Here is a 25,790-nt window from a genome sequence, read left to right on the forward strand (position 1 = left end):
CAGGTGCCCAAAGCCCGCTTGTCAGGAACCAGTGGGACAAGCAAAGCACTAAGGCTGATGTAAAAGCTGCTACAAGTGCACAAGTTCATTACTATTGCTACCACTTGAATACTCAAAGCGGTTGTGTGTGTGTGAAGGGGGGTGGGGGGCAGGGGAAGAGGGGGAGCAGCTCCCTCAATTGTGTCCAACCAGACCACAAACAGCCTCAGGCTGACAACCACACTAAGTGGTGCTCTGGAATGGCTGGTCTCAACAGAAGCATCACAACAGAGTGTCAGAATACAGAGAGCAGGTGATTATAGACACTCTCCTAATGATGCCACAGTCATAAATGTCACTATTGCAATATTGAACAGTTTCCTTCAGATTAATCCCTTTAATGAAAAAGGGCGTTTCCAGAATAAGATCCACTTCTGAGCAGAAATAATGGACACCCCACCCACCCCACCATATCGACATCTCACCTGCTTTAGAATATTTTGCTCCCTCATGAGTTTCTGTCGCTCTCGGTTGGGCTTGTTGATCACCACTTCAAGCACATCTTGGGCTGAATTTGCAACATCCGCAACAAAGAACACCAAGTCTTCCAGAAGCTTTGTAACAAAACTGTTGAAAATAAATTTATTAAACAAAAAAAAAGGTTTAACAAGCCCAAACCTCAAGTTTAGAAGACAGCTTTATAAGATAGTTTTTTAATAATACGGCACTTACACACTTTTTCCAAATATAAGGGTTTGTTTTTTCTGACACCATTTATGGTCTTTGGCACTCCAGTCCTGGCCAGTACTTAACATTTTAGGTTCGTGATTGGCATCAAAGCCTGGCAAGAATACCAGTTTTTTTTTAAAAAAGAAACTCATTCTCAGGTCATGGGCATTGCTGACATGGTCGGCATTTTTTGCCCAACCCTAGCTGTCATTGTACAACTGAGGGGCTTGCTAGGCCACTCCAGAGGGCAGTTAAGAGTCAACTTTGTTGATGTGAGACGGCAGTCACATATAGGCCAGACCGGGTAGGGGCGGCAGGTTTCATTCCCAAAAGACATTGGTGAACCAGTTGGGTTTTTATGACAAGTCACTTTTACTAATACCAGCTTTTTATTTCCAGATTTTTTTTTTGTATAAACTAAATTCAAATACTCAAACTGCCCTGGTGGGAACTGAACCCACGCTCTCTGGATTAGAGTAATGTAATGACTACACTACCGTATCCTGCTCACCATGACCAATCTGCTGACAAACAGCTTGTGCACACTAGTAAAGCAGCTCTTTTCTTACTGAAGACCTGATGTGGGCCAAGCATCCAGCAGGATGAATATTTAATCGCCTTAGTGACTTTTAAAAAAAAGTACTACTTGACTTCCTGCAGTGTTATACTCAGTGTAGCTGGGTTTGAGGATGGGGCAGTGGGGGGCAATAACTGGACCACAATATGCAGGCAGAATCCAGTCCTCATTCCAAAGTCATCCATTTTGGCCTTATTTTTAAACGCTTTGATTTATTATATAGTTTAACAGCGAATCTTAGAGCAATTTGGGAAGCAGAAAACTAGAGTTGGTTGGAGCAGAGGTACAGGCCGAGGAGCTGGGCGATGCAAAACCGAGACATTGTAGTTCTACCAGCGGCGAGAGGATTTAGGTGCAGCATGAAAAGTTTACATAGGGAGCTTCCGTTACCAATATGGAAATAGGAACTTACAATGGGGGAAAAGGTTGACAAAAAAAGTGTGACAACGGGAAGTAAGGTTTTGTAAACAGGAAGTGTGCAGAGATGCAAGATTTTGAATACATTATAGATTGAGTTCCATTAAAATTTCTCCTCCTTCCTTGCCTCACCCCTCCCCCACCCCGGGTCCTCTTATGAAGTGTCAATCATCACTGAAGGAGGCCGCTTGGCCCATCGTGCCTGTGCCGGTTCTTTGATAGAGCTATCCAATTAGTCCCACTCCCTTGCTTTTTCCCCATAGTCCTGCAAATATGTATGGAAGGAATTCATCAACAAAATGAAACAAAGTCCATTTCAGAAAAGAATCCAATACTGGTTATAATGTGTCGAAGTCAACTTTCTTTTATGTAATAGGCCATCAATGATAATCCCAGATTAGGATATGCCTCAGCTGTGCAATTGAGGAAGATTAGCAGGGGTCATTCAGGTGCTATCAGAATCCCTGCGATTAGGTTGTTTCCATCAAAAGAAGAAAACACGAGAGCATGATTTTTTTTGGAATAGCTCGACAAGAGAGGTTGCAGATTGAGGTCAAATTGGACAAGTATCTTGAAGAAACATGGCCGTTGCTCTACTGCTAGGACAGCAGGAAGGCGGATTAGATGGACCTCTGGTCTCTTCCGGCCTTGAGATATTCTGTGTTTCTATGTTTTGAATCCAATTTCAGCACAGGATATATTTTTTTCAAATCTCCACAAAACCCCCCCATAATCTTCAGATTGTTCCAAATTTTCAACTGACCAAGTTAATTCCAGGCCTTTATGAAAAACAAAGACGAGCAAAATATCAGGTCTTTGTCACTTCCTAACAAACCTCCAAAATGCACTTAATTTCAGCTCATCCCTGAACCATCTCAAATGTTCTTTTGTCAACAGCAACAGTTGGCCAGAACCAAGGAATCTCAATTAAGTCGCAGTTATTCTTTCAACAATTTCAACTGTAAAGATACTCAATAAAGAGCGTTGGTAATACTTCCAGACACTTGTCTGAAAAATGTGGCACCCTGGAAACCAGGGAAATCACAGATATAAGACAAGTGAAAAGGGAGGATTTATGTTCCAACTTGACAGGAAAACACAGGTGGTCAGTTACTGGTTGCCTGTTAAAATGGTGTCACCTACCGTCTTTCATTCTGAGTAATAGTGCCCTTCTCAAGCTTGCCAGCTATCGAGGCCAGCACTTTACTGGCATCATTGGCAAAGTCCAAGTCTCTCACTTCAGCTGGCGAAACGGGGACAATAGCAAACGCTTCTTTATCCTCTTTAGTTGGAGAGGTGCCAATCTGAAGTGGAAGGCGATAGCAACAGTGTCAGTGTCCGACAGTTCATTCGCTTTTAGTATTTATATATATATATTTATTTTAAACTTACCTTGAGCATAACTGGTCTCTCTTCATCTTTATCTATTGGAATATTGGTGCTGTGAACCCATGTATTTGTGCAGAGATGCCGGAGTCTAACATAAGAGTTCCTGAAACACACATTAGTTTAGGAGTCAAATATAGCTTCCCAATGACTTTCACTACAACAATAACTTGCATTTATATAGTATCTTTAACGTAGTAGAAAGTCCCAAGACGCTTCACAGGATCGATTATCAAACAAAATTTGACAGCGAGCCACATAAGCAGATAACGGTACAGGTGACCCAATTTGGTCAAAGAGGTCGATTTTAAGGAGCGTCTTAAAGGAGGAGAGAGAGAGGTAGAGTGAGGGAATTCCAGAGCTTCGGACTTAGGCACAGCTGTCAATGATGGAGCGATGAAAATCGGGGATGTGCAACAGGCCAGAATTGGCCTATTAACACCTGCTATAGTGAGCCACAGGCTTTGGAGAATGGTTGAATGACCTCACAAAAGACCAACAGGTTAGCTGCTCATGGTTATTTGGTTCTACACTGTTTCGCTACTTTATGTAATAATTATAATAGTGATACTGTTTATAATATGTACATTAAAAATTTGCAGAGGGGATACTGACATCATCAAAGGAAAGCAGATCATCATTACTGCAAGTTGAAAGTATTACCGTCATACTCTGCCCACAAGTGTGCTCCACTTCAGATCAAAACTCCTTAAGATGGCAGAAGTAACATTTTCCAAAACAAATTTTAAGCAAAAATATTAACAGCAGTCATATTAACTGTTGGTACATTTTTCTCAATATTAAGTGTGTTTTTTTTGATAAACGAAACACTAAAAACATTTGATCGATTCTTGCATACATTTATGCATCAGGTTCAATCACCACACATCGTGCACACATACCACTCGCAAAATCATACACGGAGATATTGAACGTGTTGGTAAACTAGTACACGTTCAAGTAGTCTTGTGTATCGAGGTAGTTTGTTGGATAAAGTCTATGGAGAGGGGGCCTCGTCTCGAGTTGGGTTTTGGGGAAGCATGTTGCTCTCCTTCACTGCTCTAGATATGCATTCCTGAGGAAGGATGCATCATGCAGGTCTCCAGGAAAGGGGCACAGGTTGCTTGCTTTTTCCCTGGTTCTAAGCACAGTCTGTATTCTGACCGACATACAAGTGTGACTGTGTAGACACGAGGTATAGAATCCCTGCATATGTCATGCGCATGAGTATTGAGATCGCATGCCCAATGACAGTAAATAAAGTGAGTAACAGACACTAACGATTTGGCCACATCTGGATTCCCAAATCATTACATGTGGCTAGTAGCGAGCGTATTGGACAACACTGCTCCACTTGACAGGAAATGGCATATCCATCGGAAGTATCGCAAAGAATTGGATCCATACCCCTACAAGCCAAATCACTTCACAGAAGAAATTTGTTCTGTGCAGAAAACGTCTGTGCAAAATATTTCTGAAAGTTCTTTACACAGTAGATTATCGAATGGGCCAGATTTCAGTATCTGAATAAAATAAATTCTTGCTTTAATGCCCAATGGATGTCTCACACTCATGGCCAATGCCATGCTTTTCTCTTATTTTCAGAGAATCTGGCTTTAATCATCAGCTGTAATTTGTGGCCTAATTGCTACACTTTCCATGCATAATTTATTACGTATTGGCAAAGGATGAGACTGTTGCAAAATTGAGCATTTGGTTCTTGGACCCAGCAACAGCAGCCAAATTCGGATAAAACAAGTGACTTGTTGGCCAAGAGGTTTAATGCATTCGATTGGGATTTCTCAAACTGCAGAACGAGCCAGCCTGCAAAATCTCTACCATAACACGACTCCTTCAGCAGTTTAAAAATCGCACAAAACACTAAGAGTTGCTGGTTTAATTTGGGGAAAGGAGACCTTTCAAATATTTTGTATAGAAGTTTTCTGCACAGAACAAATTTCTTCAGTGAAGGGATTTGGCTTGCAGGGGCATGGATCCAATTCTTTGCGATACTACTGATGGATATGCCATTTCCTGTCAAGTAGAGCAGCATTGTCCAATACACTCGCCACTAACCACAAATAGTGATTTGGGAATCCAGATGTGGCCAGCTGCGTTACTCATTAGTAACAAAGTGAGTAACAGACACCGTCGTTGGGCATGCGATCTCAATACTCGTGCGCACGACATATGCATGTGTACTTCAACTTTTCTGTGCATCTGCTGGTAAAATGGTAAGAAAAGCAGTGATCTTTAATAGTTGCGTGTTTTCCTTCCTTACTTACTCAATGGTGATGTGTATGTTTACTTCACAAACATCAAAGGTATACTTACTTGTATAGTGCGAGTGTTAAATACGGTGTTTGCTACTAAAATTAGTGCATGTGGCTAAAACGATGTTGCCTCAGCCACATGTGTGGCTAGTCAACAACTTCTATTGGACAAAAAGTAGGCTTGGATCATATGGTTGGGAAAGGAGAACTTTTAAGATCTCTCTGCGCACACACACACACACACACACACACACAGACTTAATATTATTGGTTCGTGGTTGTTTAAGACACTAGTGTTAGTTGTTAGAACAGCAATGCTCAAATGTATATTTAGTGGAGGCAAGCTGACAGCAAATATTACAATGAGCTGGAGCTGACAAATTTCACATTCCTATCCAGCCAGTATTTGGTCAGCAAATTTTTATTGAACTGGTCTGCAATCTAGGCTCACTTACAACATTGCTACATTGAGAACAATCAACGAGCAAAAACCTAGAGTCTGAACTTCAAAATGTACAGCTCGTGGCAATTTCTTTGCCAAAATAGATGGTCTTTCTCATAAGCTTGGTCCGATAAACCTGCCAACAGTTTTTTTAATGCACTGGTCACAGAATATTTCAAACTCCCTATTCGTGGACAAAGTTGATCTTAAATTTCACATTTACATGATAGTTTCTGCAACAGCCATTTAATGTTCCTCTATTTATCATTGAAAGGTGGTTTGTTTATTGACATTTGTGATAATAATAAACCAATTGCGAGCTGTACCAGGTCACATGGTTGGCAGATGATCAACACAACAACGTATAGCAATTGGTCAAAGAGCTCTGCGCATGTCGAAAAAGAGAAAACTTGCATTTCTATACCACCTTTCATATCCTCAGCATGTCCATAAGGGCCAATGAAGTACATCTCAAGTGTAGCCACTATTATAACGTGGGGAAACGCAGCAGCCAATTTATCCCACAAACAACAATGAGATAAATGACTAGTTAGTCTGTTTTTGGTCGTGTTGGTCGAGGGATAAATATTGGCCAGGACACCAAGGGACTACTCCTGTTCAAAACAGAGCCATGGGATCTTCTACACCCACCAGAGAGAGCAGATGGGGCTCTGTTTTAAGTGTCATGCAAAAGATGGAGGCAACGTTAAACTGAGGACGCACTCTCGATTGATGTATGCACAGGATTACTTGATCTGAGGATACCTTTCCAAGAGAGATGCGAAGGAAATCCAGAACTATCACAATAGCTTCCTCGACGGTATAATGGGTAATGGCAATACTTAGCCATACAGACCAAAAGGTCCCAGGTTCAATTCCTGAGCTGTATCCCATTTGCTCATCTCACCTAGGACTGAAGTTGCAGGAAGGGGAATTCAGCCAGGGTTCCAGCTGCCTATGGTAATCCGGTGACTCATGTTGGAAAGCATACGTGCATGGCGTTTGGGTGAGATCTGAAATGAGCTTGACTGATACCCTCCATGCTGAAATAGTTTGCGGCCACTCACTGTTTAGAATGCCGCCTTGGGCAAGATGCAATAGGGCTACCACTGTCCGTGAAGCGGCCTTTAGGAGAGGAGGAGAAAATCCCCCAAAAACACCTCTTCCTCACCCTCCCAGACAGTGTAGAATGCAAAGCCATTAAAGAGAGAATCTTGCCATCAGTACTCCCAAAGTCAGTTTTAACCACATGTGGCTAACATATTAGCCAATTAGGAATCCAGATGTGGCCAACTGCATTTCTGATTAGTAAATAAAAATTGAATAATAGATATCATTGGGCATGTGATCTCAATATTCATATTCGGATAGCATTAGCACGTGTACGTCAACCTTTTTTGTGCATTTGTTAGTAAATGGTAAGACGAAAAGCAAAGTGTGTGAGTGTTTTATTGATTGTTGTGAGTGCTTTACTTCCTTGGTTACTGAATGGTGCTCGGTGTTTGTTAATTAAATATTCACACATGAAGTTCATTTACCTAAATTATGCTAGGCATTTTCTACTAAGATTAATGCATGTGGCTAAAATGGTGTCGTCGTAGCCACAGCTGTGGCTCGTCAACAATTTCGATTGGTCAACAAATGGTTACGAGTTCTTAGCTAAACTTGAACTTTGATACCACGATTAAAGACCACATTTATAAAATTTTAACTCTCCATATGACTGACCTACTGAACTGCAAATGAGCACAAAAAAACCTGTATACTTCATTTTAGTCACGTATCGAGTCAAAAATATACTGGCTATTAGGAGTCTTAGCTCTATATAATCACCAGCATATGAAAACAGGTTAGCAGTTAGAAAATAATTATTGGGCAGCAGGTGGAGTTGCCCTTAGCTTTCGACTGTCACCAACAGAAAAAAAAACACAAGTCTCCAGTCAGAACCTTTATAGTACTGCTTTCCCAAGTTCTGGTATCCATCATATTCCAAACACAAGGTGCAAGATGGTGCTTGGTTGCTAATGGAATCAGCCTTGGCTCAGTGGTAGCACTCTAACCTCTGAGTCAGAGGCTGTGGGTTCAAATCCCCCTCCAGGTGCCGTCTTTTAGATGAGACGTTAAACCAAGGCCCCATCTGGCGCCTCATGTGGATGGAAAAGATCCCACGGCATTATTTCGAAGATCATGGGCGTTCTCCCCGGTGCCCTGGCCAATATTTATCCCTCAACCAACATCACGAAAACAGATGATCTGGTCATTATCTCATTGCTGTTTGTGGGATCTTACTGTGTGCAAATTGGTTGCCATGTTTCCTACATTACAAAAGTACTTAATTGGCTGTGAAGCACTTTGGGATGTTCTGAGGTTGTGAAAGCTGCTGTATAAATGCAAGTTCTTTCTTTATTTCGGCCTCTATGTCCAAATTGCCAGACCAAGTTTAAAGCAACAAGATTCTGATCATTCTCTGCTTTGATCAAATTGCTTTAAAAATGGCCCTTTTTGTTGTTATGAAAAATATAGGGAATTTTATTTAGAGCACAAAAAAATCCCAGAATATCAGAACTTGATATAAATTCAAAATTTTTTTTTTTAGCAGATTTGGATATAGACAGCACCAGCACCACCTTTGATATTTGGCTTTTGTTGCAAATGTGCATAATTTTCTGAATATCGAGCAGCTGCTCCTTGAACATTTTAAAATCGGTGGAAGTTTACATCTGAACTTCCCCAAATGTACACGTTTGGCTACAAATCAATCATACCTTGGAACAAGAGAGTCCCCTCTTTGGAGGGTAGTTGTATCTAGCTCAAAGATGGAGGAGATATGATTCCCCTCAGGCACTGACACTAGTGTGTACATCACCTTCTCCTGGATAGTGCGTATTCGGTTTCTCAGGGCTTCCTGTTCAGAGTCAATCTGGTGAAGACAACAATACGCAAGATTTAAACCTTTTCAGATCGAGAACTAGAAGGGAACAGAATGCTAAATGGAACTGAAAGATGCAGATGAAAATAATTAATGATGTCTGCCCTGTCATCATCTTAACCATAATCCAAGTTTCTTAGAAGATACCAATTCACTGCTGGCACTAGGTTCCCATCAAAACCTTGAATCATCAAGTAGCATAATGATCCTGGAGCTAAAACCCCAGACAGATTTCCCATTTCCATCTGCATTCTCATTCTTTTCGCACACAAAATTCACAGGAATACTGACAGACACCACCCAAAGATAACATCAATTCTGTGAAAACATTCCTTTCAAACACACAATACTCAAAGGGGGGATGGGGAGGTGGTGATATTAATTATAAACTGATGAGTGGTGGAGGAGAGGTTAGTGACTGCAAACTGAACTATGAAAACTATTCTGATATGCACAAAGTATGAAGAATTTTTTTCTTTCTGGGCAAAGCGCAATAAACAGTGAGATACTACGGTCAACAGGAACAGAGTAGTAATAAGGGGCAGAGAAGAATCCAGGGCCAGCATTCATGTACAAGCACAGGAGCAGGGAAAATCACATAGTTCTCACAATAAATTACAGCAAAAAGTCCCTCCAAAGGGGCAATTCAGGGTGCTTTAAGTAGTCATATCATAGTCTAATAAGGGTAACAGAAGAGTAAATCAATGGTAACTGTAAGGAGACTGCACTGCTCTTGATGGCATTCTCCACAGTTACCTTAAATGAAGCCTCTACTCAGATGTACACAGCACACTTTAAACATGCAGTTATGCAACAGAGAGGCTGATCAGCAGTACCTGCTCAGTCACACGCTCTACACTGTCTCACTACCTCAAATATCCCTTAGACAAGCATTCAGCACATCATATTTTCAAAACACTGCATTCAAAATGTCCAGTTCTTTAGTACAGGTGCTTTGCACAGTGCAAGGTATCAGTGGTTTCAAAACAAAGCATAACACACAATACTCAAAGTGGGGATGGGGAGGAGGTGATATTAATTATAAACTGATGAGTGGTGGAGGAGAGGTTAGTGACTGCAAACTGAACTATGAAAACTATTCTGATATGCACAAAGTATGAAGAACTTCAGAATATCAGAATAGTTTTCATAGTTCAGTGTTTGTGGCATATACCCTAGCATAACAGAACTTGCAATATCAAACTCTCATACAAAAATATAGCTAATTGGCAGAAGAGCCAGAGGGGAGATGAGGAGAAACATTTTTACGTAGCGAGTTATGATGATTGGAATGCACTGCCTGAAAGGGTGGTGGAAGGTGATTCAATAGTAACTTTGAAAAGGGACTTGGATAAATACTTGAAAAGGAAAAATTTGCAGGGTTTTAGAGAAAGAGAAGGGGAGTGGGACCAATTGGATAGCTCTTTCAAAGAGCTGGCACAGGTACAATGGGCTGAATGGTCTCCTTTTGTGCTGTAAGATTCTATGCTAGTCTTCATATTAGAAAAGTAGTACTTGAATATCGCCCAAAATTGGCAAATGCTGGTGGGGTAAACATGAATGTTTCACAATCAGATTGCCTTGAGATTCAATGCAAGTTGTGGTCCAACCTACTAAGCACGATTCATTCCAGCATTTCTTAACAGAGCTGGCAATTGGGGATCACAGAATGGAGACTGAATACAGTGGTAATACTCCAAGACGACTTTCATTCCTACCCACACAGATTTGACAATTCATGGCGGGGCACTGACACCATAAATATGCAGAAACCGGAGGTTGCTTTTGATGGAGATTTACAATAACTGAGGGGCGAGATGGGCTAAAAAGGATGAAACTTTTTAAAATTGAGAAAAACGAGGACCACAATCTGCTTATTTAAGGAGGGGTGCAATTTAAAACCACCACTCTTGCAATTATATTACAATAAGCAAAATAAATTTGTCTGTTCTGCAATCAAAGTTACCTTTCGAAATGATGAATCAAGAGAAGCAAAATTGACTTGATTTTATGAAATTTCTACTGAAGTTTGAAAAATAATCAATTTTAAACATGAAAATATATATTCTGCATTTGAGCCTCGGGCATTTGCATGGAAATTGTCAAACTTTACCACTTAATAAAGCTAAGGAAAGAAAACAATGAGAAATAAAACAAAATGGCAGTTGTCACTGTAGCCCTGAGGAAATTAAAGACCCCCTATTTTCATTACAGAACACTTTTTTTTAAAAAAAGGCACCAATGAATGACTGATAACAGTAGCTGAAAGGTGATAAACTAGTTTTGAGATTAGTCTGAGTGAACAAGACTTTGATCAAGCCTGTGACTCATCAGATGAAGCGTTTCCAATCTCAGCCAAACCATGGAGGAGGAGGAGGAGGAGGAGGGGGGAGGGGGCAAAGGAAGAACCCAAGCCAAGGTCTTTGTGTGTGAGGAGTGAAAAATCAGAGGTTAGTCAGCCAAAGCATCTTACGTAACATCTTGTAACAGTTACAGGGTGCCTCGTCCAATTACCCTCTCCAATGTAGGAAGGGCACGCAATTAGACCCAAGAAAGGAAACAAATTCAAAAATAGAAGGATGAGGGTGAGCAACAGAGGGAAACAAAAATGTCTTTGTAAATGAATCCACAGGGGTTAAAAAAAAAATCAGAGAATCGAAATATTCCCTAAGAAATAAAATTCTTTAGGGGACAGAGAGATTTAAGGGTGCAGATACACAGATCTTTAAAAGCTTGTGCAAGAAGCTTTTTTTTTAAAAAAAGGTATTCAATATAGGAGCGTTGGATGTAAAAACAAGGACATGATGATGGATGTGTACAAGACATTAGTTAGGTCACAGCTGGAGTATGGTGTGTAGTTTTGGTCAACCCACTCTGGAAAAGGAATATTGAAAAAAAGTGCAACATAGATTTATTTACTGGGATGAAAGGATACAGCATTCCGACGAAAGACTTGGAGAACTATGCAAAATGGCTTAAGGGGAGATAGAAATAGAAATGCTCAAAATTTTGAAAGGGAAAACTGTCAGTGATAAGAGGTTATGGATTTAGGATTAGTGCTGGAAGCATAAAGGGCTGGAAAGGCTAAAAGAAATAATTTCCACTCGGTTATTAGAATTTCGATTACACATTACCAGAATTGATCATTAAAAGGTGAGTCAATCACAGTATTTAAGGAATTAAATAAAAATTGCAAAAATATTAAGGGCGATGAAGGGCAGCCACGAAATGGGACTAGAGAAGATAGCTCTAATGTGAGTTAGAGCAGACACAAGGGTTCAAACAGACTCTTTCAATGCGACTGATATTTATAACTAATTTGTAATTGTAGCTTCCCAACCTGATCCAATATTATCTCTGTAAATTAAACCATGACTTGGATATTTTGGGGAAAAAAAGATCAGAGAATAGGAGTATACCCAAAAAATAAAATTCTTAAGGAAGTGAAGGGGGGGGGGGGGGGAACAGAGAGAAGTGCATATCTCCTGCTTTAAAGAAGCAGCAACAAGATCTGAAAGAACTTTAAAAAAAAATCTTTTCCTCCCTCCTTCCTGCAAAGGATGCACAATGGCTGCCCTATGTCTCGTTATGCATCACTGGTAACTAGGGTCTATCTCCTAGGGCTTGCTTGATTGCCTTAGGGAGTCGGAGGAATCGTCCCAGTTTTTTTTTGGAATGCGGCCTTCTCTGCAACTATCTGCACTCCATCATTACAGGATGCAGCTCTGCATGGTGTGACCACTCCTGTTTTCTACCAATCTAATCTATGTCAGATCTCTCCGTTCCCCCACTTCCTTGAGAATTTTACCCCCAAATGTCACATCAAACAGTCCTGACAAACAACTGCCGGAGCAAGCTCATTGGAGGTGGTGGAGTCATCAGGACTTATATTCAGACTCCCAATAACAAGGAAAGCCTGAATCCAATATTGCTGAAGACACTTTGCCCCTTGTGCATGGTTGGCATTAATTGTTCAGCCATCTGGATGATCTATCTTGCACATAAACCAGGAGTACTAAGGTCAATGGTGTCACCATATTACAAGTGCCAAATGCTAATTTATTTCATTTCAACAAGTTTCTTGTTAATCCAGAGCATTTGTTGGCACCTTTATAAGAGCAGTCATGTGATGGGCTGAGGATAACTTGGTTAAGATCTGGCAGGAGATCAATTAGATATGCATCTGACATGACAAAGGATAAACAGTACCTGTTTTGTTAGACGTTCTATCATATCTGACTACTGCAAACTTCCTTTCAACATCCAATACAAAGATAATTAATTGTTGTTACTACTTATCTATTTAAACTTAGCCAATTACAAAGAAAGCAATTTCTACTAAAGCAATGGATTATGATGGATTTAAGAACACATTAGGCATTACGAACATAAGAGGAGGGCATCAAAAATCAAACCAGGCCCATCGACGCTCAGCTTGTTAGACAGCGCAAGCTCATTTTTAGATACTTAAATGCCTTGCTTAATTGTACATGGAGTGAAACTTGCCAGAACAGGTCTAATGACATGTATGGTCAAGATTGTTTCTAGTTTGGGATACTAGGCCATCATCCATTGACCAGTCATCATCTACAAAAGTGTCCCAGGGCACTGCGGAGATGCAAGAGAAAAAAAATGAACGCTGATCCAAATGAGGCATTCGAAGAGGCAACCAAATGCTTGGGTCGTAGAGATGGTTTTTAAGCATAAAAACATTAAAAAAGGAGGTGGGGGGGAAAGAGACGGAGGTTTAGGAAGGAAATTCCAGAGCATAGGGCCTGGGCATCGAAAAGGAACAGCCACCAACAGTAGGGACTTGGTGCAGGATAGGATACGAGCAGCTGATTTACCAATTATTAGTCCCTAAACTGGAAATGGATATTCTAGATTCCCCCCCAATTATTTGAAAGATACGTTCAATTGCTTGTTTTCCTCTGGTCCCCAATCTCCACAATGGATGAAAAAACAGCTCCCAAGACCCCAGGTCGTAAACGTGGAAATGCTCCATTCTTGACATTGGACACACCCTTCCCTTCAGACACTCGGACAAACATTTGGTGATGGGAGCAGTGGCTCTCCAACTGGTAGTTCAATGATACCAAATGACATCAGCTGATATTTTTAAATCTAGGAAATTTTTAATTTCTGTAACTGATCTCTCTCAGTTGTTTTGTGTATCCCAGGCAACTTAGATATAGAATTCTCATTCCTATGTTAAATATGTACTGTGAGATTATAAGGTACAGATTACAAGGTTGCAACAAGGCACAAGACACATTGATGAGTATTATGCAGCTGGAAAAAGCTTTGAGAGAAAGAGAGAAAAAGTACAACCACTCCCCCTGCTGTTGGAATTGCATATTTCATCAGAAGTGAAATCTGGTTTTGTTGATCTCAGTTGAGGTACAATTGGGTACATCGCCCTTGGGCTCAGGAGCTCAACAGCCAGAGGGTGGGGCGAGGGGCAAGAATCTGCCGGAATTCATGCTTTTGATTGCTATCTAGTGGCTCTTGCTGGCAAGTGGGCACATGCGTGTGTGAAGTTTAGATAATCATAGTGAAAGGTTTCGTTCGACTGCGATGCTTCCCATGGCTTAAGAACATAAGAAATAGGAGCAGGAGTAGGCCATACGACTCCTCAAGCCTGCTCTGCCATTCAGCAAGATCATGGCTGATCTTAGACCTCAACTCCACTTTCCCGCCCAATCCCCATATCCCTTGATTCGCTTAGTGTCCAAAAATCTATCAATCTCAGCCTTGAATATACTCAACGAGTGAGCATCCACAGCACTTTGGGGTCGAGAATTCTAAAGATTCACAACTCTCTGAAGAAATTCCTCCTCATCTCAGTCCTCAATGTCTCACCCCTTATTCTGAGACTATGTCCCCTAGTTCTAGACTCTCCAGAAGTGGAAACAGCCTCTCAGCATCGACCCCATCAGGCCCTCTTAGAATCTTATATGTTTCAATGAGATCACCTCTCATTTTTCTAAACTCCAGAGAATATAGGCCCAGTCTGCTCAATCTTTGCTCATGGGGCAACCCTCTCATCCCAGGAATCAATCGAGTGCATGGCCTCTAAGGCAACTATATCCTTCCTTAGGTAGGGAGACCAAAACTGTACACAGTACTCCAGGTGTGGTCTCACCAAAGCCCTGCACAATTGCAGCAAGACTTCCTTACTCTTGTACTCCAACCCCCTTGCAATAAAGGCCAACATACCTTTTGCCTTCCTAATTGCTTGCTGTACCTGCATGCTAACTCTATGTTTCATGTACAAGGACACCCAAATCCCTCTGAACACCAACATTTAAAAAATATTCTGTTCTTCTATTCTTCCTACCAAAGTGAATAACCTCACATTTCCCCACATTATACCCCATCTGCCACCTTGACTCACTTAACCTGTCTATATCCCTTTGCAGACTCTGTGTCCTCCTCATAGCTTACTTTCCCACCTAGCTTTGTATCGTCAGCAAACTTGGATACATTACACTCAGTCTCCTCCTTTAATTCATTAGTATAGATTGTAAATAGCTGAGGCCCAATCCCTGCGACTTAATAGCCTGCCCAGAAAAATAAAGTGAAATCTGCAGAAGTGAAGCAGTTACCACACTGCAAATCCCCATCGAAGCACAAGATAACATTCACCTTTGCATTGCACACCCAAACATCCAGCAGTCTCTTCAAATTCATACAAGTAGCACAAATCAGCCATTGCAGATAAACTGGACATTTAGCCACTGGCTCCTATTGTTCACTCAATCTGACCAACAGTACATCTGCTGTGTGAAGGAATATTAGCACTTGCCGTTCCCCTTCTCCAAGCTCTGTTTGGAGCAGAGAATAAGCAAAATGGGGGTGGGTGGGAGAAAGAGACTTGAACTTTGAACTCCTTCATATTGTCTCCTCCCTGTCCTCTATTTACGACCAGGTCATATCTCTTCGAATCTCTGCCATGCCAATGTAATTTAAATTTCCTTGGTGTCTTGGACCATATTCTCCTGTATCCTTCCCCTCCTCTCATTGTCATGCTACTTTTCACTTCTCTCCTCTTGGGTGCTTTGCCCAACTCCCCATCCCTATCCCAAGACATCACCACTCCTCCACCTTCCTACTCTATTGCTACCAGTCCAGGCTTGAACTCCTCTCGGATAAGGCAACAGCTACCATCTGTACCTCTCTTGGCATTCTCTGAAGGGCCCATCGAGGCATCCAACACGACCCCATCCTTCTCTCTTGCTGACCTTCCCACCCAACATGCCCGCTGGGGATGAATCTTGCCAACCTCTTTCCCATCCCACTCACCCAACCCTCACTGTCCCCCCCCACACCGAACTCAGCCAGTGGATCAACAATCACCAACACTCTAATTTTTCTCCAGAATGTCAGTACACTTACGATCAAGGCCCTGACCATTCAGGATATTGAGAGTGATTGCATTGACATCCTGGCTTTGACTGACAAGTGGCGACATCTGCCCCTTAATGAAGCCTCCCTGCTTAACTATACTTTTCACCACCTGCCCCGCCCAAACTGCCAGTGGCAATGTGGCCCTTATCACCAAATCTCACCTTGATCTCTCCCCTAAATCCTCTATTACCTTCCCCTCCTTCAAGCACCTCTCCTCATTCCACCTTTCTCACCTCCCCTTTGAAGTCCTTGTTGTCTATCGTGCCTCCCCCAAGCTTCTCACCGAGATATCCTCCCTCTGCATTGAGGGATGCGTCATCATTGGTGATTTCAATCTCCATCTCCTCTAATCTCACTGCCACCCTATCCTCCATAAACCCCTCCCTCCATTTAAATTCTCCAATCCATATTCACCCACTTGAGCTTGCCACCTGACGTAGACTCTACTTCCATGGTCCAGCCCTACAACCTTCCCACTAAACTCTCTGCTCCTCTGACTTTGGCCACTTCAGCATCCCTCCCCTCCTTTTGCCACACCATCGGCAGCCATGCCTTCAGCTGCCCAGTTACCGCGCTCTGAAATTCCCTCCTTCAGCCCTTCTGCCTCTCCACCTCCCTCTCCTCCTTTAAAAGCCCCTCCTTAAAACCCACCTTTTTGACCAAGCTTTTAGTGGTCACGTCTAATAGCCACTTCTTTGGCTCGGTGTCCTTTTTTGTTTTTTTTAAATGACTTCACTGTAAAGCATCGTGTGATGTTTTTCTAAAGGAGCTGTATAAAGGCAAGCTCTTGCTGATTGTTACAGTTCAGGCTTTTTCCCCTCAACGGTTGTTCTGGTGTTTATGGCTAAACAGCAGTTTCTATAAAGCAGGTTGATGCATTAGGAACTCAAAACTGCATCTTTATTCATTGCCGTCTACAGGCCAGTGCGCCCAGGGTTAATAATTAACTCCTAATCCTGGTAAGTTGCTTTCTGGAGAACGGATGGGATGTCCACCCGTCTCCCATCACCTCCGAAAGCAAGGTGTACAGGATTAAAAAATACTTCAGTCAGATTTACTTATAGCGGAAATAATAGATGTTAAACGACACAGTAAGACACTGAAAGAATATAATAACCCGACTTACACAACTGATCTGACTGTGTAACAAAGCCTAAAAATAAAGTCTGAAACCCTTACGGCCTGTGTCAATGGGTTCTTCGTAACATCAACAACTTGCATTTGTATAGCACCCTTAACATATTAAAACATCCCAGGATGCTTCACAGGAGAGTTATCAAACAAAGTTCAACACCGAGCCATATAAAGAGATATTAGAACAGGTAACTAAAAGCTCGGTAAAAGAGGCGGGTTTTAAGGAGTGACCTAAAGGAGGAGAGAGAGGTAGCGAGGCAGAGAGGTTTAGGGAGGGAATTCCAGGGCTTAGGGCCTAAACAGCTGAAGGCACAGCAGTCAATGGTGGAACGATGAAAATCAGGGATAGAAACCATAGCAACATAGAAAATAGGAGCAAAAGTAGGCCATTTGGCCCTTTGGGCCTGCTCCACCATTCAAAATGATCATGGCTGATCGTCTAACTCAGTACCCTGTTCCCGCTTTTTCCCCAGATCCCTTCAGCATTAAGAAATATATCTATCTCCTTCTTGAATACATCTAATGACTTGGCCTTCACTGCCTTCTGTGGTAGAGAATTCCACAGTTTCACCACCCTCCGAGTGAAGAAATTTCTGCTCATCTCGGTTCTAAATGGCATACCTCATATCCGGAGACTGTGACCCCTGGTTCTGGACTCCCCAGACATCGGGAACATCCTCCCTGCATCCAGTCTGTCTAGTCCTGTTAGAATTTTATATGTTTCGATGAGATCACCTCTCGTTCTTCTAAACTCTAGTGAATATATGTGATGATAGCCAAGTTCCGCACCCATGAGGACGGCCTCAACCGGGATCTTGGGTTCATGTCACGCTACACGTAACCCCACCAGCAAAAAGGGGGAAAAAATTTATATGTTTTTTAAAATTCTCTCTCTCTCTCTCTCTGCCATTTTGAGTTTCTTTCTGCCTGCCTGTGTAAAAGACACAATGTATATCAAGTGTACTGGGACGTGCTGTTCTCCGTGACTGGCCTGTTTGAATAACAACGACACCTTTTGATTGGTGTGATGCTGTCCCAACATCGTATAAGATATGCGATTTGAGAACCTTTTCATTCATTCATCTGACGAAGGAGATAATCTCCGAAAGCTTGTGATTTTAAAATAAATTTGTTGGACTATAACCTGGTGTTGTAAGATTCCTTACACTAGTGAATATAGGCCGAGTCGACCTAATCTCTCCTCATACGCAAGTCCTGCCATCCCAGGAATCAGTCTGGTAAACCTTCGTTGCACTCCCTCCATGGCAAGGACATCCTTCCTCAGATAAGGAGACCAAAACTGCACACAATACTCCAGATGTGGTCTCACCAAGGCCCCGTACAACTGCAGTAAGACATCCCTGCTCCTGTTCTCAAATCCTCTTGCAATGAAGGCCAACATACCATTCGCCTTCGTAACTGCTTGCTGCATCTGAAGAGCGCAAGAGGCCAGAATTGGAGGAGCGCAGAAATGTCGGAGGGTTGTAGGGCCGGAGGAGGTCACAGAGATAGTAAGTCATAGAGATAGGAGGGCATTGAGTGTTAACAGTTGCTGATGCTGGATAACATGGGAACTATTTGTTACAGAGCTTCGACCCACCCCTATTTATTTGAAGTTCAATAGAAACAAGACTATGGGGCTATCCCAGAATTATATGGGTGTCTTTCATTCATTGTCAAATAAGATCCTTTGACGATAAGATTCACACACACACACACACATTTATTGTTCACAGAATGAATCACCCAGGCAATGCTCACACTGTCCCAGTTGTAAACAATTTTACAACACCAAGTTATAGTCCAGCAATTTTATTTTAAATTCACAAGCTTTCGGGGGCTTTCCCCTTCGTCAGGTGAACGATGTGAAAATGAAATCCTCGAAATGAAATCGCATTTATAATTCACAGAACAATGCTTGGTGATTACAGACAGTTTTTTCAACTGCCCGTTGCCAAGGCAATCAGTGTGCAGACAGACAGGTGTTACCTGCCAGGTCTCAGAATATACAAATCACCAAAAAAAACAACAAACAACAAAAAAGAGATAGAGAGGTAGAAACATAGAAAAGACAGCAACTGACCCGTTATATTAAAAACAGATAACATTTGTTCGCTGGTGGGGTAACGTGTAGTGTGACATGAACCCAAGATCCCGGTTGAGGCCGTCCTCATGGGTGCGGAACTTGGCTATCAATTTCTGCTCGACGATTTTGCGTTGTCGTGTGTCTCGAAGGCCGCCTTGGAGTACGCTTACCCGAAGGTCGGTGGATGAATGTCCATGACTGCTGAAGTGTTCCCCGACTGGGAGGGAACCCTCCTGTTTGGCGATTGTTGCGCGGTGTCCGTTCATCCGTTGTTGCAGCGTCTGCATGGTCTCGCCAATGTACCATGCTCTGGGGCATCCTTTCCTGCAACGTATGAGGTAGACAACGTTGGCTGAGTCACAGGAGTATGAACCATGCACCTGGTGGGTGGTGTCCTCTCGTGTGATGGTGGTATCTGTGTCGATGATCTGGCACGTCTTGCAGAGGTTACCGTGGCAGGGTTGTGTGGTGTCGTGGACGCTGTTCTCTTGAAAGCTAGGTAATTTGCTGCGAACGATGGTCTGTTTGAGGTTGGGTGGCTGTTTAAAGGCGAATAGTGGAGGTGTGGGGATGGCCATAGCGAGGTGTTTGTCCTCATTGATGACCTGTTGAAGGCTGCGGAGAACATGGCGTAGTTTCTCCGCTCCGGGGAAGTACTGGACGACAAAGGGTACTCTGTTGGTTGCGTCCCGTGTTAGTCTCCTGAGGAGGTCTATGCGATTTTTTGCTGTGGCCCGTCGGAACTGTCGATCGATGAGTCGAGCGTCATATCCCGTTCTTACTAGGGCGTCTTTCAGCGTCTGTAGGTGTCCATCGCGTTCCTCCTCGTCTGAGCAGACCCTGTGTATTCGCAGGGCCTGTCCATAGGGGATGGCCTCTTTGACGTGGTTAGGGTGGAAGCTGGAAAAGTGGAGCATCGTGAGGTTGTCCGTGGGCTTGCGGTAGAGTGAGGTGCTGAGGTGGCCGTCTTTGATGGAGATTCGTGTGTCCAAGAAAGAAACTGATTCTGAGGAGTTGTCCATGGTGAGCTTGATGGTGGGATGGAACTTGTTGATGTTATCGTGTAGTCTCTTTAGTGATTCCTCGCCGTGGGTCCATAGAAAGAAAATGTCGTCGATGTATCTGGTGTATCGTGTTGGTTGGAGGTCTTGTGCAGTGAAGAAGTCCTGCTCGAACTTGTGCATGAAAATGTTGGCGTATTGGGGTGCGAATTTGGTCCCCATGGCTGTTCCGTGTGTTTGGGTAAAGAACTGGTTATCGAAGGTGAAGACATTGTGATCCAGGATGAAGCGGATGAGTTGTCGGATGGCGTCCGGAGATTGGCTGTTGTTGGTGTTGAGTATTGATGCTGTCGCAGCGATGCCGTCATCGTGGGGGATACTGGTGTATAGTGCCGAGACGTCCATCGTGGTGAGAAGTGTTCCTGGTTCAACTGGTCCATGGGTACTGAGTTTTTGTAGGAAGTCTGTAGTGTCGCGACAGAAGCTGGGGGTTCCCTGTACGATGGGTTTCAGGATGCCCTCGATGTATCCAGAGAGGTTCTCACACAGGGTTCCGTTGCCTGATACGATAGGACGTCCGGGTGTGTTGGCTTTGTGTATCTTTGGGAGGCAGTAGAAGTCTCCCACGCGGGGAGTACGTGGGATGAGAGTGCGTAGGATGCTTTGAAAGTCTGGTTCGAAGGTCTTGATCAGTTTGTTGAGCTGGTGGGTGTGTTCTTTGGTCGGATCTGCGGGTAACCGTCTGTAGTGTTCCTGGTTGTCCAGTTGTCGGTATGCTTCTTTGCAATAGTCCGTTCTGTTCTGTATGACAATGGCTCCTCCTTTGTCCGCTGGTTTGATGACGATGTTGCGGTTGGTCTTGAGAGCGTTGATGGCGTTGCGTTGTGCTCGGGTGACATTCTGGACTATCTTCTGAGTGCGGCTGATGAATCTGGCATTGACGCATTTCCTGACAGCTTGAGCATACATGTCCAGCTGAGGGCAGCGACCCTCCGGAGGAGTCCAGTTTGACTCTTTCCTCTTCGGTTGCTGTACCGCGGATCCCTCTGTCTGCTGTTCCGGATCGTCGATTGTCTCATTGGGTTCATTGGGCACCTCAGCACCTCACTCTACCGCAAGCCCACGGACAACCTCACGATGCTCCGCTTTTCCAGCTTCCACCCTAACCACGTCAAAGAGGCCATCCCCTTTGGACAGGCCCTGCCAATACACAGGGTCTGCTCAGACGAGGAGGAACGCGATGGACACCTACTGACGCTGAAAGACGCCCTAGTAAGAACGGGATATGACGCTCGACTCATCGATCGACAGTTCCGACGGGCCACAGCAAAAAATCGCATAGACCTCCTCAGGAGACTAACACGGGACGCAACCAACAGAGTACCCTTTGTCGTCCAGTACTTCCCCGGAGCGGAGAAACTACGCCATGTTCTCCGCAGCGTTCAACAGGTCATCAATGAGGACAAACACCTCGCTATGGCCATCCCCACACCTCCACTACTCGCCTTTAAACAGCCACCCAACCTCAAACAGACCATCGTTCGCAGCAAATTACCTAGCTTTCAAGAGAACAGCGTCCACGACACCACACAACCCTGCCACGGTAACCTCTGCAAGACGTGCCAGATCATCGACACAGATACCACCATCACACGAGAGGACACCACCCACCAGGTGCATGGTTCATACTCCTGTGACTCGGCCAACGTTGTCTACCTCATACGTTGCAGGAAAGGATGCCCCAGAGCATGGTACATTGGCGAGACCATGCAGACGCTGCAACAACGGATGAACGGACACCGCGCAACAATCGCCAAACAGGAGGGTTGCCTCCCAGTCGGGGAACACTTCAGCAGTCATGGACATTCATCCACCGACCTTCAGGTAAGCGTACTCCAAGGCGGCCTTCGAGACACACGACAACGCAAAATCGTCGAGCAGAAATTGATAGCCAAGTTCCGCACCCATGAGGACGGCCTCAACCGGGATCTTGGGTTCATGTCACGCTACACGTTACCCCACCAGCGAACAAATGTTATCTGTTTTTAATATAACGGGTCAGTTGCTGTCTTTTCTATGTTTCTACCTCTCTATCTCTGTTTTTTTTTGTTGTTTGTTGTTTTTTTTGGTGATTTGTATATTCTGAGACCTGGCAGGTAACACCTGTCTGTCTGCACACTGATTGCCTTGGCAACGGGCAGTTGAAAAAACTGTCTGTAATCATCAAGCATTGTTCTGTGAATTATAAATGCGATTTCATTTCGAGGATTTCATTTTCACATCGTTCACCTGAGGAAGGAGGAAGCCTCCGAAAGCTTGTGAATTTAAAATAAAATTGCTGGACTATAACTTGGTGTTGTAAAATTGTTTACAATTGTCAACCCCAGTCCATCACCGGCATCTCCACATCATGACTGTCCCAGTTGTAAGGGTTTGCAGCACGTGCTGAGAACTGTCAATCACAACTTCATCTGTCAATCCGCATATATTAGCATTTCAAACCTTCATTCAAAAGTAGCTGATTTCCAAACACAGACCTCCTTCCCTTTAACAGACCATCTGTGACCCTCCATTTTTTAAAGATAGATTTCTTTCAGAAAATAACAGTTTGAGATATAGTATGTGAGTAATTTAAGACATGACATGTGGTAAGTGTAACATGCTTGGGAGGAACAAGTGACTTTGGACCAATAATTCTCAAACTCTCCACCACCAGGGGTTTTCCTCGCCTCATGTCTGGGTCTGTTGCAGACTAATTGATAGAGATTGATCGCTATGATTAGTCAGCAACTTCATTATTGTTGTATCATATGACCACCAGGATGGCAGAAGGTGAACGAGATGGACCTGGATCTTTTTTCATCCAGCAATTCCTATGTTGCTATTTTGAGTGAGGAAGGTCAGCTTCTGTTTCAACACTGACTATCTTTTTTTTTAAAAGATGAAATAAAGACAGAAACTTGCAATTCCATGACAGGATGATCACAGTTTGAATTCTGCTCGGTGTTTTAGCTGATGATAAAAATTCATTGAAAACTTTATAAATCGCCTTGAAAACTAACACCTCCACATCCTAAGACATGGGAAAATGTTGAGGGGGAAAAACAGTGGTCAACATGAACAATTAAGCTTTTCATTTCAGATATTTGCAGTCACACCAAAGAACTGCAGCGTTCGAAGACCTTCGATTCTCGCCACTTCAGGATCCTTAATATCACTCACCGATGACCGGGATTCTTGCAACTCTTCCTGGTAATCTGGGTTGCCCTGGAAACACATAACGTAATGTCAGGTATTGTAGAAAGGTACACAACTTAGTCAAAAAAAAGCACTGAAGTAAAAAAAAACACACGTACATCACCAACCTCAGCAGCCAAATAGTTGCCGGTGGCCAAGTGTTTGAACCGGAAGAGGCTGTTCCAGTGCCCGGCTCCTCCGCGACAAGGGTCATGTTGAACGACCTGCAATGCAACGAAGACACACAGAACTTGAGACTTGTCCACCTCTTGGTGTATTTCTTCACTCTCTCCCATACAAAACAAGCACTGACGGAATTCAAATCACACTCCCAGTTCCAATGGGTCATGTATTTGGCCAGTTCTCCAAAGATATTCAGATCTAATGCATTTTAAATTTTCGCTTTTAAAGAAAAAAATCTCACACCTCCAGAAATTCAAGAACCTGATATTATGGCCGAGTAATAATACAGCTATTTTTTGGTGGACTTCCATGTTGAAATCTGACAGTAAAGATATGTACAGCCTCTGTTGTTCTTCTCCTTTTTCACTTTATTGGGTACGGTAGCATGGTGGTTTTGTCACTGGACTAGTAATCCAGAGACCTGGACTAATAATCCAGTGTCATGAATTCAAATCCCACCACGGCAGCTGGCGAATTTAAATTTAGTTAAATAAATAAAATCTGGAATAAAAACTAGTATCAGTAATGGTGACCATGAAACTACAGGATTGTTGTAAAAACCCATCTGGTTCACTAATACCCTTTAGGGAAGGAAACCTGCCATCCTTACCCACTCTGGCCTTTATGTGACTCAAAACCCACAACAACGTGGTTGATTCTTAACTGCCATCTAAAATGGCTGAGCAAGCCACTCAGTTGTACAATCCCTCTACAAAGTCATAAGAATAAAACCGGACGGACCACCCGGCATCAGACCACTAGGCACCGGACACAACAAAGGCAAACCAAGCCCAGTCGACCCTGCAAAGTCCTCCTCAGCAACATCTGGGGACTTTTGCCAAAATTGGGAGAGCTGTCCCACAGACTAGTCACAGCCATACTCACAGAATCATACCTTTCAGCCAACGTCCCAGACTCTTCCATCACCATCCCTGGGTATGTCCTGTCCCACCCCACCGGCAGGACAGACCCACCAGAGATGGCGGTACAGTGATATACAGTCAGGAGGGAGTGGCCCTGGAAGTCCTCAACATTGACGCCGAACCCCGTGAAATCTCATGGCATCAGGTCAAACATGGGCAAGGAAACCTCCTGCTGATTACCACCTACCGCCCTCCTTCAGCTGATGAATCAGTCCTCCTCCATTTTGAGCACCACTTGGAGGAAGCACTGAGGGTAGCAAGGGCACAGAATGTACTCTGGGTGGGGGACTTCAATGTCCATCACCAAGAGTGGCTCGGTAGCACCACCACTGACTGAGTCCTGAAGGATTTGGCTGCCAGACTGGGACTGCGGCAGGGGAAAAACCTACTTGACCTCTTCCTCACCAATCTACCTGTCGCAGGTGCATCTGTCCATGACAGTATTGGTAGGAGTGACCACCGCACAGTCCCATCTTCACACTGAGGACACCGTCCAACGTGTTGTGTGGCACTACCACCATGCTAAATGGGATAGATTCAATCCATGAGACGCTGTGGGCCATCAGCAGCAGCAGAATTGTATTCCACCACAATCTGTAACCTTATGGCCTGGCATATTCCTCACTCTACCATTACCAACAAGCCTGGGGATCAACCCTGGTTCAATGAGGCGTGTAGAAGAGCATGCCCGGAGCAGCACCAGGCGTACCTAAAAATGAGGTGCCAACCTGGTGAAGCACAGCTACAACACAGGACTTCATGCATGCTAACAGTGGAAGCAGCATGCTATAAACAGAGCTAAGCAATCCCACAACCAACGGATCAGATCAAAGCACTGCAATCCTGCCACATCCAGTCATCAATGGTGGTGGACAATTAAACAGCTAACAGGGGGAGGAGGCTCCATGAACATCCCCCTCCTCAATGATGGCAGAGCCCAGCACGTGAGTGCAAAAGACAAGGCTGAAGCGTTTGCAACCACCTTCAGCCAGAAGTGCCAAGTGGGTGATCCATCTCGGCCTCCTCCAGAGATCCCCACCATCACAGAAGCCACCCTGAAAGGGTGGTAAAGGCAGAAACCCTC

At 43.6% G+C, this 25,790-nt stretch overlaps 1 protein-coding gene across 6 annotated transcripts in view; it reads right to left on the bottom strand.

Moving 5' to 3' along the window:
* itpr1b (inositol 1,4,5-trisphosphate receptor, type 1b) overlaps positions 1-25,790 on the bottom strand; it is a 439,399-nt gene that overhangs the window by 275,155 nt on the left and 138,454 nt on the right. For 4 of the 6 annotated variants that reach the window (XM_067998943.1, XM_067998946.1, XM_067998945.1 and 1 more), the window contains exons 10-15: positions 23,720-23,824; positions 23,586-23,630; positions 8,569-8,723; positions 3,095-3,194; positions 2,846-3,006; positions 465-606 (exon numbers count right to left, since the gene is read on the bottom strand). In XM_067998943.1, the coding sequence (XP_067855044.1) occupies positions 465-606; positions 2,846-3,006; positions 3,095-3,194; positions 8,569-8,723; positions 23,586-23,630; positions 23,720-23,824 (708 nt within the window). The remainder of the gene's footprint in view (positions 1-464; positions 607-2,845; positions 3,007-3,094; positions 3,195-8,568; positions 8,724-23,585; positions 23,631-23,719; positions 23,825-25,790) is intronic. The other 2 variants (XM_067998947.1, XM_067998944.1) reach the window with 1 other exon arrangement.

The sequence above is a fragment of the Heptranchias perlo genome, chromosome 17 (assembly GCF_035084215.1).
Source record: "Heptranchias perlo isolate sHepPer1 chromosome 17, sHepPer1.hap1, whole genome shotgun sequence".
NCBI lineage: Eukaryota > Metazoa > Chordata > Chondrichthyes > Hexanchiformes > Hexanchidae > Heptranchias > Heptranchias perlo.